This window comes from Plecotus auritus (assembly GCF_963455305.1).
Source record: "Plecotus auritus genome assembly, contig: SCAFFOLD_33, whole genome shotgun sequence".
Lineage (NCBI taxonomy): Eukaryota > Metazoa > Chordata > Mammalia > Chiroptera > Vespertilionidae > Plecotus > Plecotus auritus.
Window position 1 is genome coordinate 25,871 of NW_027664303.1, and position 13,588 is coordinate 39,458.

Consider the following 13,588-nt stretch of genomic DNA (forward strand, 5'->3'; position numbering starts at 1 on the left):
TTCCAGATCGCCGCTGAGTGCCCTGGCGCCGGGACCCCTGGCGGGGCGGGCGTGCCTGCCTGGCCCAGCTCCTCACCGTGCCCTGGTGTGACCGTGCCCTGGTGTGACTGTGCCCTGGTGTGACTGTGCCCTGGTGTGACCGTGCCCTGGTGTGTGTCTGCCGGACGGCAAGGCTCCGCCTGAGGAGGAGGTCTCGGGGTCTCTCCGTGGGGGCCGCACCGTGGGGAGCCCTCGCCCCTTCCGCACCACAGCCCGTCCTCTGTGCTCCGGTCCCCGTGGCCCGAGCTCGGGGGTTCCTTGACCGCTGAGCTGACTGTGCCTGACATTGAGGGGCGCGGCCTGAGGTGGCTGCGGGGGACACTCCTGGCCACGGCGGCCGGCAGGGCTTGGGGCGCGGCTGCCCGTAGGGCTCTGGTTTCACCACGTCCTCACCAACACTTGTTGTTGTGTGTTTTTTTAAAAAAATATATATTCTTATTGACTTCAGAGAGGAAGGGAGAGGGAGAGAGAGAGAAACATCCATGAGGAGAGAGAATCACGGACTGGCTGCCTCCTGCACGGCCCACGCTGGGGATCGAGCCCACAACCTGGGCACGTGCCCTCGACGGGGAATCGAACTGTGACCTCCGGTTCCCAGGTTGACGCTTAGCCCCCAGCCGCCTTTCGGGTGGAGCCGCCCTGGTGGGCGTGAGGGGCGCCTCCCGAGGTCTGGTCTGCGTTTCCCTGGCGACAAGGGACTTCCGTGGGCTCGGGATAAACGCCGCCTCGAGTCCTTCGCCCGTTTCAATCGGGCGCCTGTGGGAACGTCGTCCTGAATGATAGTTCTAAATGAAGCCTGTCACCCCGCGGAGAGCCACCCAGCACCCGCCCTCGCCTCGGCGGGAATGGGCGTGTGGGGGCTGCTCGGACCCCCCACACCTCCCTGTGTCTCGGGTCCGGGGGCCTTTGCAGGCGGCCATGCTCCATCTGTACCCAGTCCCAGCGCCCAGACCGGCCCGGGCCCACCCGTGAAGCCAGCAGCCAGGAGGCAGGCTCGCTTTGTCTGTGCGGGGGGGCGGGGTGCATGTCTCACCCTGACACGGCGAGGCCCCTGTCCTCCTGCCTTCGGGGCAGAGTTCAGAGCCATTTCCATGCCGACTGGGTGCACACCCAGGGCTCGCTGGGGCCCATCCCTCCCAGGACAGAGACCCCCAAGGCTGCCCCCCTAAATCCGCAGTGAGGAGGGGTTTTCCCGGAAGGAGGGTGGCGCCATGAGCCGGCGATGCCTGGACCGGACCGGCCGGGACATCAGCCCCAGGAGTGCCGGCCACGGGAGCCCCAGGACCCCGCTGCGGGCGCCTGTCCTGAGGTCCAGCCTGGCCGTGGCTATGCTGATGGGCTCCTGAGGCGGGTGGAGGTCACAGGCTCGGGCCTCCCTCCCATCCCTTCCCAGCAAGCCGGCCGCCGTGTCGCCGCGCTGGGGGCCCGGGCCACTTAGATACGGTGAGCCCAGCGGCCGGCGGCCGGCTCTGCATTCCAGACTCAAACAGGATTTGGGGATTAGCATTGTTTAAAATTATTCCTACACCTCACCCTCCGGAGGGGTCCCGCGTCTCAGCCGGCGCCCCCAAAGGCAGGGGCAGCTGGGTCCCCGGCGCGGAGGCCGGATGAACCGGGGGTCACGCGGCCGTCAGTGGAGGCTCGCGCGGTCCTTCCTTTGAGGTCTCGCCCGAGACGCCTGTCGCTCCAGATCTGCCGAGGACGCGGCTGACGAGTTTAGTGATTTAAAAACGCTCCGAGATGAGAAAGAAGTCTGCGAACGGGACGGCCAGCCCGTGCCTGTTGGGGACATTCTCAGGACACGAATGAATGAATGAGACCCAGCGCCTGCCGGCTCGTCGGTCGGCCCTGTTCGCGCGTCCGTTCCTCCTCCCTTCTTCATTCAGTGTGTCTGTGTCACCTGCCCACCGGGGCTGGGTCAAGGGGGTGGACAGATGGACGTGCCCCTGCCCTGTGGGCTCAGCCAGCTCCCAGCCCCAAGCTGCGGAGGGAGGAGGGACGGTGCCCGCCATGAGGCCACAGAGTCTGCGCCCGTTTGCCCGGCCACCGTCTCCCCGTGTCCCCACCTCCCCCGCCCCCCCGGCCCCTGAAGGACTCGACCTTACAAACCAAGGACATTTTTGTAAAAGGCAGGCAGGTGGCATTCCCGCAGGCTCACCCGTCGCCCACAGGGCGGGCCCCACACACCGGCCGGGTGGTGTAGGCGTCCCATCGCCCCAACGCACAGCACGTGAGTGCCAGCCGGCAGCGCCCCGCGCCCCTGTGCTGGGCTCCGTGGCAGGAGGGCAGACACCGGGGGTGGGAGCGGGGCCTGCTGCTGTCACCCTGGGAGCAGACGCCCCTGCCAGGGCCGGGTCCCGGGGTGGGCACGGGGCAGGGAACCGAGGTGTCCGTGGCCTGACCCCTGATCGGCGCGTCTTATGGAGCACAACGTCCTCCAGGCCCGTCCACGCGGGAGCCGGTGTCAGGATGTCCTTCCTCCCTCAGGCCGTGCGCGATGCCACGGTGTGGCTGCACCACGGATGGTCGGGGCCGCTGGGACGCCGTCAGCACGGGGGACGCCTTTCTTCTGTTTCGGCAAAACACAGCCCGGGGGTCCCGGAGGGTTCGCACCAAATCGCAGTCCCCGTGGCGCTGCCTCGCCCACGGCCCTCTGCCAGCCAGGCCACGGCGGCGGGGTGCGCGTCCACCGATCCGTGTCTCCTCTGGCCGCGGCCCGCAGCCTTTTCTAGCCTACGGCTCCGTGGCTGAGGGAGTGCCCAGTCCAGCCGTGGGCAAACTACGGCCCGCGGGCCGGATCCGGCTGTTCTATCCGGTTCTCTTGCTCTCCCCTCCGCTCCTTTACTTTGAATTTATATTAGTTCACACAAACACTCCATCCATGCTTTTGTTCCGGCCCTCCGGTCCAGTGTAAGAACCCATGGTGGCCCTCGAGTCAAAAAGTTTGCCCACCCCCTGGCCCAGTATGTATGCTTTGTGGGATGCCAGCGTACACAGAACTGCACTGGCCACTTCCTTTCAGGCTGCCCACTGTTGGCCGAAACAACACAGCCGATCCGGCAGGGCCACCGAGGCCCGTGTGTGGACTCTGTACCCCGCTTTGCCAAATCCGTGGATCAGGCCTAGCAGGGTTTGGCAGGGGGTGGGGGGGTCGTGAGGGTTCCCCCAGATGAGTTCACATCACCCGCCAGCTGAGAGGATCTCATTCTTCTTTTCCACGGGGTGCCTCTCACTGCCCGTCCCTGCCTCACGCCCCCGGCTGGCACGTCGGGGCTGCGTTGAGTCGAGATGGGGGAGGGAGGGGGCGCCCCCGTCTTGTTCCTGGTCTTGGAGGGAGAGCTTTCATCTCTCCCCATGCCGACGCTGTTTGGTGTGGGGTTTCCTGGAGACTTTAATTCCGTGGAGGCAGTTCCCTCTCTTCCTAGCGCGCGGAGCGTCTCAGCCCGAAAGGGTGTTGAATTTTGTCAAATGCTTTTTCTGAGCCGGTTGAGATCATGTGTGTTCTTTTTCCCCCCCCTTCATTCCGTTGGGGTGATGTATTGTATTGATTGATACTCACATGCTGAACCGTCCTTGCATTCCAAGAATAAATCCCACTTGGTCATTGCGTCTAATCTGTTCAATATGCCTGGGTTTTATGGAAGATTTTTTTTCATCGATGTTCCTGAGAGATACGGCCCTGGGTTTTTTTTTTTTTTTTTTTCTTTTCTTTCTTTCTTCCTTGGAGTGACTTTGTTTGGCTTGGTATCGGGGTGATGCTGGCCTCACCGAATGAGTTGGAACGTGTCCCCCTCCCCTTCGGTTTTTGGGGAAAATCTGAGACGGATTGGTGCTGGTTCTTTACGTGCTGGATGGACTTCACCAGCAAAGCAGGAGGCCCAGGGCTCTCCCTTCCCCAGGGGGGGGGGGGGTGTTTGATTCCCGCCTCCATCTCCTGACCAGTTACAGGCACGTTCCTGCTGCTTCCTGGTTGAGTCGTGGGGGGGGGGGGGTTGCGCTTCTAGGAATCGGCCCGCGTCACCCGACTGGCCAGGGTGGTGGCATAGGTGCTGGCCTTCTGAATCCGAGTTTCACCCGCCTGTCTTCATTTGTCTACCCCTCCACCCCCTCTCCCTCCACCGCCCCCCCCCCCGCCATCGTCCGTCTGTCCACTGTGCGTCCACCCGCTGTAACTCAGACGCTCACCTTGGCCCGGGCTGCACCCCAGGTCCCCGGCTGCAGGCTGACACGGGGCAAAGGCTTTTTTTTTTCGGAGCCTGGGCGATGGCAGGGGTCTCCCACGTGGCGGTCACAGCCGACAGTGAACCTGCCCCTCCTCCCGGGCCGGGGCCAGTGATGCCCTCTGACCCCACGTGGCTCTTCCTGCTGCGGCCCAGCCCCCCGGCCCGAGGCGGCCGAGGGACCCTGGATGCCGCCTGGCTTGGGCGTTGGGGCGCCACACTTTACACGGGCGCTGGCCAGAGACGGGAGGCCCCAGGTGCCACGTTTCTCGGGCCGGGCAGGGCCCTGGCGCGGCTGCAGAATGGGTGGCGGAGCCCGGCGGGGGGGCGAGCTCATGGTCCTCTTCCCCCAGGAGATCGTGCTGGTTGTGTTCTTCGGGACGGAGTACGTGGTCCGCCTCTGGTCAGCCGGCTGCCGCAGCAAGTACGTGGGCGTCTGGGGGCGGCTGCGCTTCGCCCGGAAGCCCATCTCCATCATCGGTGAGTCATGCTGCCCCCACGGGAGTGTCACCCCGAGATTCCAGGCCAGCGCCCCAGGAAGGTGGGGTCGGGCAGGGTAGACCCCCATCCTGAGTGTCTCCGGGGGGAGTCCCTGGGCTCCACTGCCCATGACAGGCAGGACCCAAGGCCAGCAGGGTGACCTCCGGGTCTCCCAGCACAGGGGCCAGCCTCGGCGCCCGGCCCCCCCGCCCTCGGGCACTGCTCCCAGGACAGGGGTTTGGGGCGTGCTCGGCCCAGAGGGGTGCCTGCTGCCCTCAGCGGCCTGCGGGCCAGCCTGGGGGTGGGCGGTGGGCTCGGCAGGTGCCTGGGACAGTCCCTTTGTGGGACCCCGTCCCACCAACCGCCAGCTCTTTCCCCGGAGCCGGCGGCCGGGCTGTGACGCGGGAACTCTCGGCCCGCAGACCTCATCGTGGTGGTGGCTTCCATGGTGGTCCTCTGCGTGGGCTCCAAGGGGCAGGTGTTTGCCACCTCGGCCATCAGGTACGCCGGCTGCAGGCTCTCGGGCGGGATCGGGCCCCCGCTGAGCTGCGTTCGGGATCCAGGCCCGGGACCTCGGTCTGCGCCTCCGTAAACGGGAGGGATCCGGCCGGGGTGGGCGGGCAGCGGGGAGGACCGTGCAGGTCCGGCCCAGGCTCGAGGAAGGGCGAGGGGACCAGGGGGTGCACCGTGGTGCGTGGCGGGCTCACGGCCGGGTTGGAGGGAGGCGCCTGGGGGCTGTGGGCGTGCCCGGCGGGGACCTGCCTGGCGGGGACACGGGCTTCTCCTTCGCAGGGGCATCCGCTTCCTCCAGATCCTGCGGATGCTGCACGTGGACCGCCAGGGTGGCACCTGGAGGCTGCTGGGCTCCGTGGTCTTCATCCACCGCCAGGTGGGCGGAGGGGCGGGACGGGAGGGGCGGGGGCGGGGCTTGAGGGGCGGGGCGTGAGGGGCGGGGGCGGGGCGTGAGGGGCAGGGGCGGGGCGTGAGGGGGCGGGGGCGGGGCGTGAGGGGCAGGGGCGGGGCGTGAGGGGGCGGGGGCGGGGCGTGAGGGGCGGGGGCGGGGCGTGAGGGGCGGGGGCGGGGCGTGAGGGGCGTGAGGGGCGGGGCGTGAGGGGCGGGGCGGGTGGGGCTGGGCGTAGGCAGCGGCCTGTGGCTGGCATCCCGGCCTGCCAGTCGAGGAGGTGCCCACATTCCTTCTGGGTGGGGACCAGGGGCTGTCGGGCCACGTGGGGGAAGGTTCCGGGGGCTCCGAGCCTAAAGGCGGGCCATGACCAGCCCGGGGCTCGCGGTTCCAGGCAGGCGCGTACCTTTGCTGCTCCCGTGTCCCCACCCAGCCCTCGGCGCCGCAGGAGGAGAACCGGGCGTCGGGGAAGCCCGTGCCGCCCAGACCGTGTGTCCGGGCGGGGGCGGGGCCTGCCCAGCTCCGGGGGGGCGGGGCCCCACAGCGGTCTGGGACGCCAGTTGTGAGAAATAGGCGTTGAGCAGTGCGGGGTCCGCGTGGGGGAGACGTGGCCAAGGTGGCATGTGCCTGTCTGGGTGCCGTGGGCCTGGCGGCCGGCATGCGGCACCCTCCCCGGCCTGCCGCCCGCTGACCCGGCCCCCTCCCCCAGGAGCTGATCACCACCCTGTACATCGGCTTCCTGGGCCTCATCTTCTCCTCCTACTTCGTGTACTTGGCCGAGAAGGACGCCGTGAACGAGGCGGGCCGCGTGGAGTTCGGCAGCTACGCCGACGCCCTGTGGTGGGGCGTGGTAGGTGGGGCCTCAGGCGGGCGGGCTGGGTGGTGGGGGCTGCGCGGCCTCAGCTCCTCCCGCCCCCGGGGCCTGGCTTCTCAAGACTCGATGCCTCATGGATGGGGACTCGGGCCCCAAAGCCGGAAACGCCGTCTGTGCGGGGCTGGGCGTGTGAGGGCCGGCCGGCCGCCAGCTGCGGGGGCCAGGGGTGCCGCCGGGTCTCCCACACCCCTTCCCCGGGGCACAGCGCTCTGGGGTCGCGTGAGCTAGCGGCCTAGGAGGCGCGTGGCCGAGCGGGAGCCCCTCAGCTGGGCGCAGGGGGGTACCCAGGCCTGCTCGGACCAGGGAGACGAGAGGGTGGCAGCCTGCAGGAGGTGGGCCCGGGCCTTGGGGACAGCACAGGCCGAGGGGCACTGGGCGGGGGCAGGGCCTGTGCCAGCCCCCACGCGTTTCTCCTTCCAAAAAGGAGGGCCCCCTCTCTCCAGGACTCCCCACCTTCCCCCCCCCTGCAACGGGCGCCCCCTCAGATGGTCCGGGGGACAGAGGGTGCTCTTGGTTCCGGGCGGGGGCAGGTGCCTTTGCTGCTCCCGGGTCCCCACCCATGAGGCCGGGCTCCCAGACAGGGCTCCTGACATGGGTCGAGCCCGTGTTTTCTGGAAGCTTCCAACAGGCCAGGCTGCTCAGCGAAGGCACGGCCCCGGTTCTGTCGCTCGCTGCCCTCCCGCCCATAGGTCTGTGCCCCACAGGTCCGGGGGGGGCCGCCCCCGCAGGTTTGGTGGGGGCTTTGCCCTCAGCAGCGAGCTGGCCTGTGGGGGGCACAGGGGGCACCAGCCTTGGTGAGGAGCGAAGGGTTCCCAGGGCCAGGAGCACGTGGGTGAAGGCTGAGGCTCGGCCGACCCGGGCGCTGGGTCTGGTGCTGCCCCCACCTCCTCCCAGCTCCCGGAGCCGCGGGCAGCGCCGTCCCCCCGCCCCCGCCCTCGGCACGGCGGCGCGCCCACTCCCACACCTGTGCAAACATCCGCCCGCCGGCCAGGAAAACGGCCCCTTTGTGCCCGGCTTGGCACCGGTGCCCCAGGCCTCGCCGTCAGCTGCAGCCCCAGCCTCGGCCACCGCGGGCCCTGGCCTGGCCATTGTTCCCGCTGGGCCCTGGGCCGCCCGGGCCCCTGACACCCGGGCCTGGGGGCAAACGGCTCCCATTCATCGCAGCGGCTGCCCCTGCAGCTGTCCGGGTGCCCCCGCGGCTTGAGTTATGGGCTGTGTTCCTGGCGCGCCTCGGACTAACAGCGCTGCCTGGCTGGGGCTCCCGGCCAGTGGCATCTGTGGCCGCGCAGTTGCTGTATATCGGTTTCCTGTGTCCCGGCTGCGTCCACCCGCTGTGCCTGCCGGCACCTCCTCCCCCTGCCCAGCCCTGAGAGGTGGGGGGGCTCCGACCCAATGGGTGGTGAGGCCCCCGGGCCCCGGACAGGGCCAGGATCACCGGCCGGGCCATTTCTGATCTGCATGCCGGGGCCGCCCAGGAGGCAGACCAACTGCTCAGGCGTGGGGGGCAGACCCAACAACGGGGGGTCCGGGCCCGGGGCGTGCTGTACACTGCGTCTCTTCTGGAGCCGGGAGCCCCGTGGGAGGCTGCGTGGGCCCCACGGGGTGTCAGCCCTGGTGGTTGCTGGGTGAATGAAGGCATGAATGAGCCGGTGCCTCAGGGTGGCTCTGCCTGGCATCGGGCAGTGGGGTGTTGGTCTCCCGAGCTGTCCCAGAGTCCCGGGGTCCCCCATGTGGTCTTACACAGCAGCCGCACGCTCCCCGGGTCTGGAAGCCAGGAGTCTGACCTCTAAGTGTCAGGGGGCCGCGCTCCCCCCGAAGGCTTCGGAGAGGGTCCCCCTGCCTCCTCCCGCTTCAGGGGCTCCAGGACCCTCTGGGTGTGTGGCCGCATCTTGTCTCTTATACGGGGACGCTCGTCTTTGGTCGGGATAACGGGGTCACCCTTCCTTAGCCTCCTGAACAAGGGGCCCTGTTCCCAGGAGCGCCCACACTCTGCGGGTTCGGGGGGACACGCGTTTCAGGGGACACTGTTCAGCCAGGACAGCAGGGGTCGGGTGGACTTCCTGGGACAGTGCTGTGTCTCTCCCCCCCCCCCCCCCCCAGTTCCCACACTGCAGCGAAGGGGCCGGCTCCATGGCCGGGGCCTCCTGTCCCCCCTCTGAGGTGGGGACGCCCCTCTGGTGTGAGCGCTCCCCGCCCCCCCCCCCCCCACGTGCGGTGCCCCACGCCCAGCCGCTGGGTGTGGGGAGGAGGGAAGACTTTTTCCTTTGCCCCTGGAACAACACGCGAGTGTTTGTGCTCAAGCCGGGGCGGCGGGAACGGCTGACACACGGCGCCTCTGTTCCGTGCCCCGGGGTCTCCGATCGGAGGCCGCTGGGTTCTGGTTTCCCGGATCTAAATTTAGAGTCCAGCGTGAAAGCACGGCCACCATTTACCCTGGTCTGAGTCCCGTTCCTGCCCTCCTCCACTGCGGCTCCGGCCTCACGGGCTGCCCTGCATCCTGGCGGGGGAGGGGGGCCAGAGGGCTCTGGGGGCCCGAGTGGGCGCTCACACATAAACCCTGGGTGGGGGGCCAGTGCAGGGCCTCACTGGAGCTGGGGAAATGGAGGCCCATGGTCCCAGGGGTGGCAGCCCAGGCCCCCACCCCCACGCTCAGAGCCCACCCATCCAGGGCCCTTCCTCTGGGGGAAGCCTGGGAGGACTTACGGGTCCCCAGGAACCCAGGTTGCCGCCGGCCCCCGCCCAGCCCTGTGCCTGTGGACCATCTAGTGCAGAGGTCGGCAAACTCATCCGTCCGCAGAGCCAGATATCCACAGGACAACGATTGACATTCCTTTGGAGAGCCACATTTTTTAAACTTAAACTTCTTCTAACGCCACTTCTTCAAAATAGACTCGCCCAGGCCGTGGTATTTTGTGGAAGGGCCACACTCAAGGGGCCACAGAGCCGCCTGTGGCTCGCGAGCCGCGGTTTGCCGACCACGGATCTAGTGGGAGGTCACTGTGGATTCCGGGAGCCTCGCCAGAGAGCCCTCCCCAAGGAAGGGCCTTGGCAGCTGGGTTTTGCAGGGTGGGTAGGAGTCTACACGGCAGCTTCATCTCCTGCCCCTGCGGACACCCGGGGGTGCCCCGCTTCACCGAGGGGAAGGGCCGGTGGCGGCACCAGGAGACAGGGAGACTGGAAGCGGCTCCGTGACCGTGTGGGCAGGAGCCTGGGCCGACGCCAGACGCGGGGCGGCATCCGCGCTCCACCGCTGACCCGCTGCGTGGCCTTGGTGGCTCCCGCCCCTCTGTGGGCCCGGCTGTGAAATGGGTATAAGATGAGCACGTCGGAGGGTGACGTGAGGGAGCGCTCAGAAAGCCGGGGGCACCCGGCACCCAGCGAGGACGCAGTGAAGGCTGGTTGTGAGTTTGGGGGCCGTGACCCGCCCCCGTTCTCCTGGCAGGGCCTAACCCAGGGGTGGGCAAACTTGTTGACTCGAGGGCCACCATGGGTTCTTAAACTGGACCGGAGGGCCGGAACAAAAGCATGGATGGAGCGTTTGTGTGAACTAATATAAATTCAAAGTAAAGGAGCGGAGGGGAGAGCAAGAGAACCGGATAGAACAGCCGGATCCGGCCCGCGGGCCGTAGTTTGCCCACGGCTGGCCTAACCAGACGCTTAGGATGGGCCCAGAGCAAGCTGATCCACACGGAAGTGTTTAGGGCTGCCGGGGTCCGATCACACTCCTTCGCCCTCTGGCCTTGAGGGTCCTGCCACCCGCCCAGCCTTCTCTGGGCAGATGGGTGGCTGCAGGCTGGGTGAGGTCGGACCAGCCGTGGGCAAACTATGGCCCGCGGGCCGGATCCGGCTGTTCTGTCCGGTTCTCTTGCTCTCCCCTCCGCTCCTTTACTTTGAATTTATATTAGTTCACACCAACACTCCATCCATGCTTTTGTTCCGGCCCTCCGGTCCAGTTTAAGAACCCATGGTGGCCCTCAGTTGAAGAACCCATGGTGGCCCTCGAGTCAAAAAGTTTGCCCACCCCTGGGCTGGACTGTGAGGGGGGGCAGCCGCTGGCCTCAGCTCTGCTGCCCGGCCTTCCTGGCATCCGGTGTGGCGTCTGGGGCTGGGCCGGCCTCGGTCACGCCAGCTCAGTCACTTCCCCGCAGTGACACCCCGGGCACAGAGCCTGCACCGCCCCCCCCCCCAGCCTCAGTTTCCCCTCACTCAGGGCATCGGTGCCCGTTTGTCGAGTGGACGTACCACCCGTGGGAGCCCCTCAGGGTCCTGCTCTTGGCCACCCCTCCCCCCGGGAAGATGGCCCTGCCATTCCCAGACACATCCGGCCTGTGGGGTGGCCGCAGGCCGACCTCCTGTCCAGTGGGGTCCAGGTTTCGGGCCCAGGAGGGCAGCCCCAGCAGCACGGGTGGGGCTGGCGGGTGGGGCTGGAGGGCCTCTCGCGTCCCGTCCTTCGAAAGGGAAGCGGAACAGCCGAGGCTCGTGGGAGGACGAGGGCACTCCACGGCCCTGGCACGGGCCTGCCGGGTCCGTGTGGTCACGTCTGAGCTGCCGGGCGCCCGGGCGAGGCCGTGGTGTCCGCACTGTGTCTTCCCCTCCCCCTGCGGCCCCCCCCACCCCCGGTCTGTGGGCCCCGCGGACGTGCCGATCTGCATTCTAGCGTGCCGCCTAGGGGGCGAGCCCCGAGCGGGCGGCTGGAGGGCCCATTCCTGAGCTGCTTGTGTCTGTGAGCTCCGGAAAAACAAACAGCCGTGCGGACGGCCGTTTCCTCAAAGGCGGGAGGACGTCGTTAACTTGACAAAGAGGGTCTGTGACAGGGGCCGAGGGCCCGGCGTCCTCGGCTCTGGGCCTGTGCTCTCCACAGGGGGCTGGGGGACCCCTGGCCTGGGCACCCCAACCCGTGCTGACCAGCCGGCAGGCAGCCCCCGCACCTGGCGGACGGCGCGGGCCAGGCCTGGGCGGGACCTGTACGAGGGCTCTCTGCGCGCCGGGGGTGGTCTCAGGAGTCCTCGCCTGCCACCCGCCACCCGCCACCCGCTCCCGCTGCCCCCTTAGCCCTTCCCTCCCTCCCCCGCTTCCCTGTGGGTTTTTGCAGGAATTTTGATCGTTTCGAAGGTTGTGTTACATGTTTTTGTTATGTTTCCGGCACCCCTAACCTTTGTGCCCAGGTGTGGGTGCCTCCTCCGCCCGGCTCCCGGCCGCCTTGTCTCCGAGGTCCCCTGCCGTGCAGCCCTAGCTGGAGCTTTTGACTCTGAGCGATCGAAGTCCCCCGAGAACGTGTGCGCCCCCGGGTTCTGTCTGTTGGACTGAGCACAGCGGGAAGCGGAGGAATTGTTAAATGCCTCCATAGTAACTCGTTAGAAGTAAGAGATGCTCCTTACACGCTGGTAACATCTGTTTACGTAATAGAACCAACTCCTGAGAGAGGCCTCCGCTTCCCAGAGAGGGCGGGCAGTGCCGGGGTGGGGCGGGGGGTGGGGTGGGGGGGTCTGCCCGTCTGCAGCCCGGAAGCTGCCTTTGCTCTGAGTGCCTGGCCCTGCAGAGGCAGAGGCAGCTGCGGCCCAGGCCTCACACGTGGAGCCCAGGCCCTCCCGGGAGGACACCCCGCCGACAAGGGGGCCTGGGCTCCCCCAGGGTCCCCTTATCTGCCACCCGCCCTCAGCCTTGCCTGTGGCCCCGGGGGGGGGGGTCTGTCTCCGCCCTGAGGCCCTCGGGCCCTGCTCTAGGTGCGAGGTGCGTGCGGATGCGACGTGGGTGCGAGGCCTGGGTCTGAGTGTGCCCGGGTGTCAGGCCCGACCCGGCATCAGCCGCTCTGTGTGTGACCGTGCCGTGCCGTGTCTGTGTGTGCGTGTGTGAGTGCGTGTGCGTGTGCTCTGCATGCACGGGTGTGCCGTGCGGCCGTCCTGCACCCCAGGCCCTTGCACATGTCTGCGTGTGCGTGGTGTCCGCCAGCGTAGGGAGGTTTGCGAGTGCGCGCGAGGGGCCGCAGGGGCAGCGCCGTGCTGGCCTGGGACATGCCGTGTCTCCAAGGCCCGGCCTCCTCCCGCCCCGCTTCCCGCCGGCCTCGCCTCGCTCCCGCGGTTCTGCGCGGTCACCGAGCCACGTGGGCCTGTGAGGGCCTCACCTGCAGGCGGACAAAGGCTGCTCCGGGGCCTGCCAGGCCCTGCCTCCATGTCCCCGCTCCCACAAGGCCTGGGCGGGAGGCGGGGGGCAGGGGGCGGGGGGCGGGGCCCGGATGGAAGTGAGGTCCCCGCAGACCTCGGGCTGTGGAGGCCGCTCGCTGGCCTGGCCTCCCACAGGAAGAAGCTGCTGTCCAGACCCAGGCTGGCCAGTCCACGGGTGGCAGGGCCAGCCAGGAGGTCTCCGTGGCCCCGGAGCCGCAGGGACACTGGGCCCCGAGCCTGCTGTCCTGCGTGCAGGTGTGAGCTGTGCCCGCCGGGCAGCGGGCGCCGGGGCATCCTCAGTCCCCTGGCCAGGGCTCGAGCCAGGCCCCGGAAATCCCAGAATCGGGGGGCAGCTCGGGGCTGGCCGGGTGGGCTCCGGAGTCCCTACAGCACGTCCCCGTCAGCTCACGCTGGAGCCCTGGGGCCGGGGAGGAGGGTGGCCTCAGGTGGAGCAGGAGGCCGGCCGCAGTGGGGGAGCCCCAGCCCCACTGTCACTCAGCAGCCTGGGACCGAGGCCCCCCCAGACGGGAGGAGGACTGGGCTGCGGCTGCTTCTCGGGAGGAAGGACACAAGAAACATGTGGTGTCAGGAAGTGCGTGTCATCCGTCCGGCTCCTGTCGCGGGCCGGTCTCCGGGGGGTCGTGCTCAGCGACGTAGGTGGCCTGGTGCGGCCTCCCCCAGGATGAGGCAGGCGTGGGCGGGGGGCGGGAGGCCTGCGTGTCCACACGGCCTGGTTTCCGTTGGCGCCAGGCCCCGTGCCCACCCGGTGAGCGGGCCCAGGAGCAGCACACGGCGTGGAGATCCCGACCACCCCGTGTGCACGGGCCGGGCAGGGTCCCCGCTGTGAGCAGACCACTTAGTAGGGCAGCACATGAGAGTCCTGCACAGACCGCCTGCCCTGCTCGTGGGGTGG

General features: G+C 68.3%; 1 protein-coding gene across 1 annotated transcript in view; it reads left to right on the forward strand.

Moving 5' to 3' along the window:
- Positions 1-4,594: 4,594 nt before the first annotated feature.
- The window catches only part of KCNQ1 (potassium voltage-gated channel subfamily Q member 1), a gene marked incomplete at its 5' end in the record, with an annotated part of 196,641 nt that continues 187,647 nt past the window's right edge, over positions 4,595-13,588 (forward strand). The window contains 4 exons of the mRNA XM_080688747.1: positions 4,595-4,739; positions 5,162-5,240; positions 5,532-5,628; positions 6,350-6,490. Of these exons, the coding sequence (XP_080544873.1) occupies positions 4,595-4,739; positions 5,162-5,240; positions 5,532-5,628; positions 6,350-6,490 (462 nt within the window). The remainder of the gene's footprint in view (positions 4,740-5,161; positions 5,241-5,531; positions 5,629-6,349; positions 6,491-13,588) is intronic.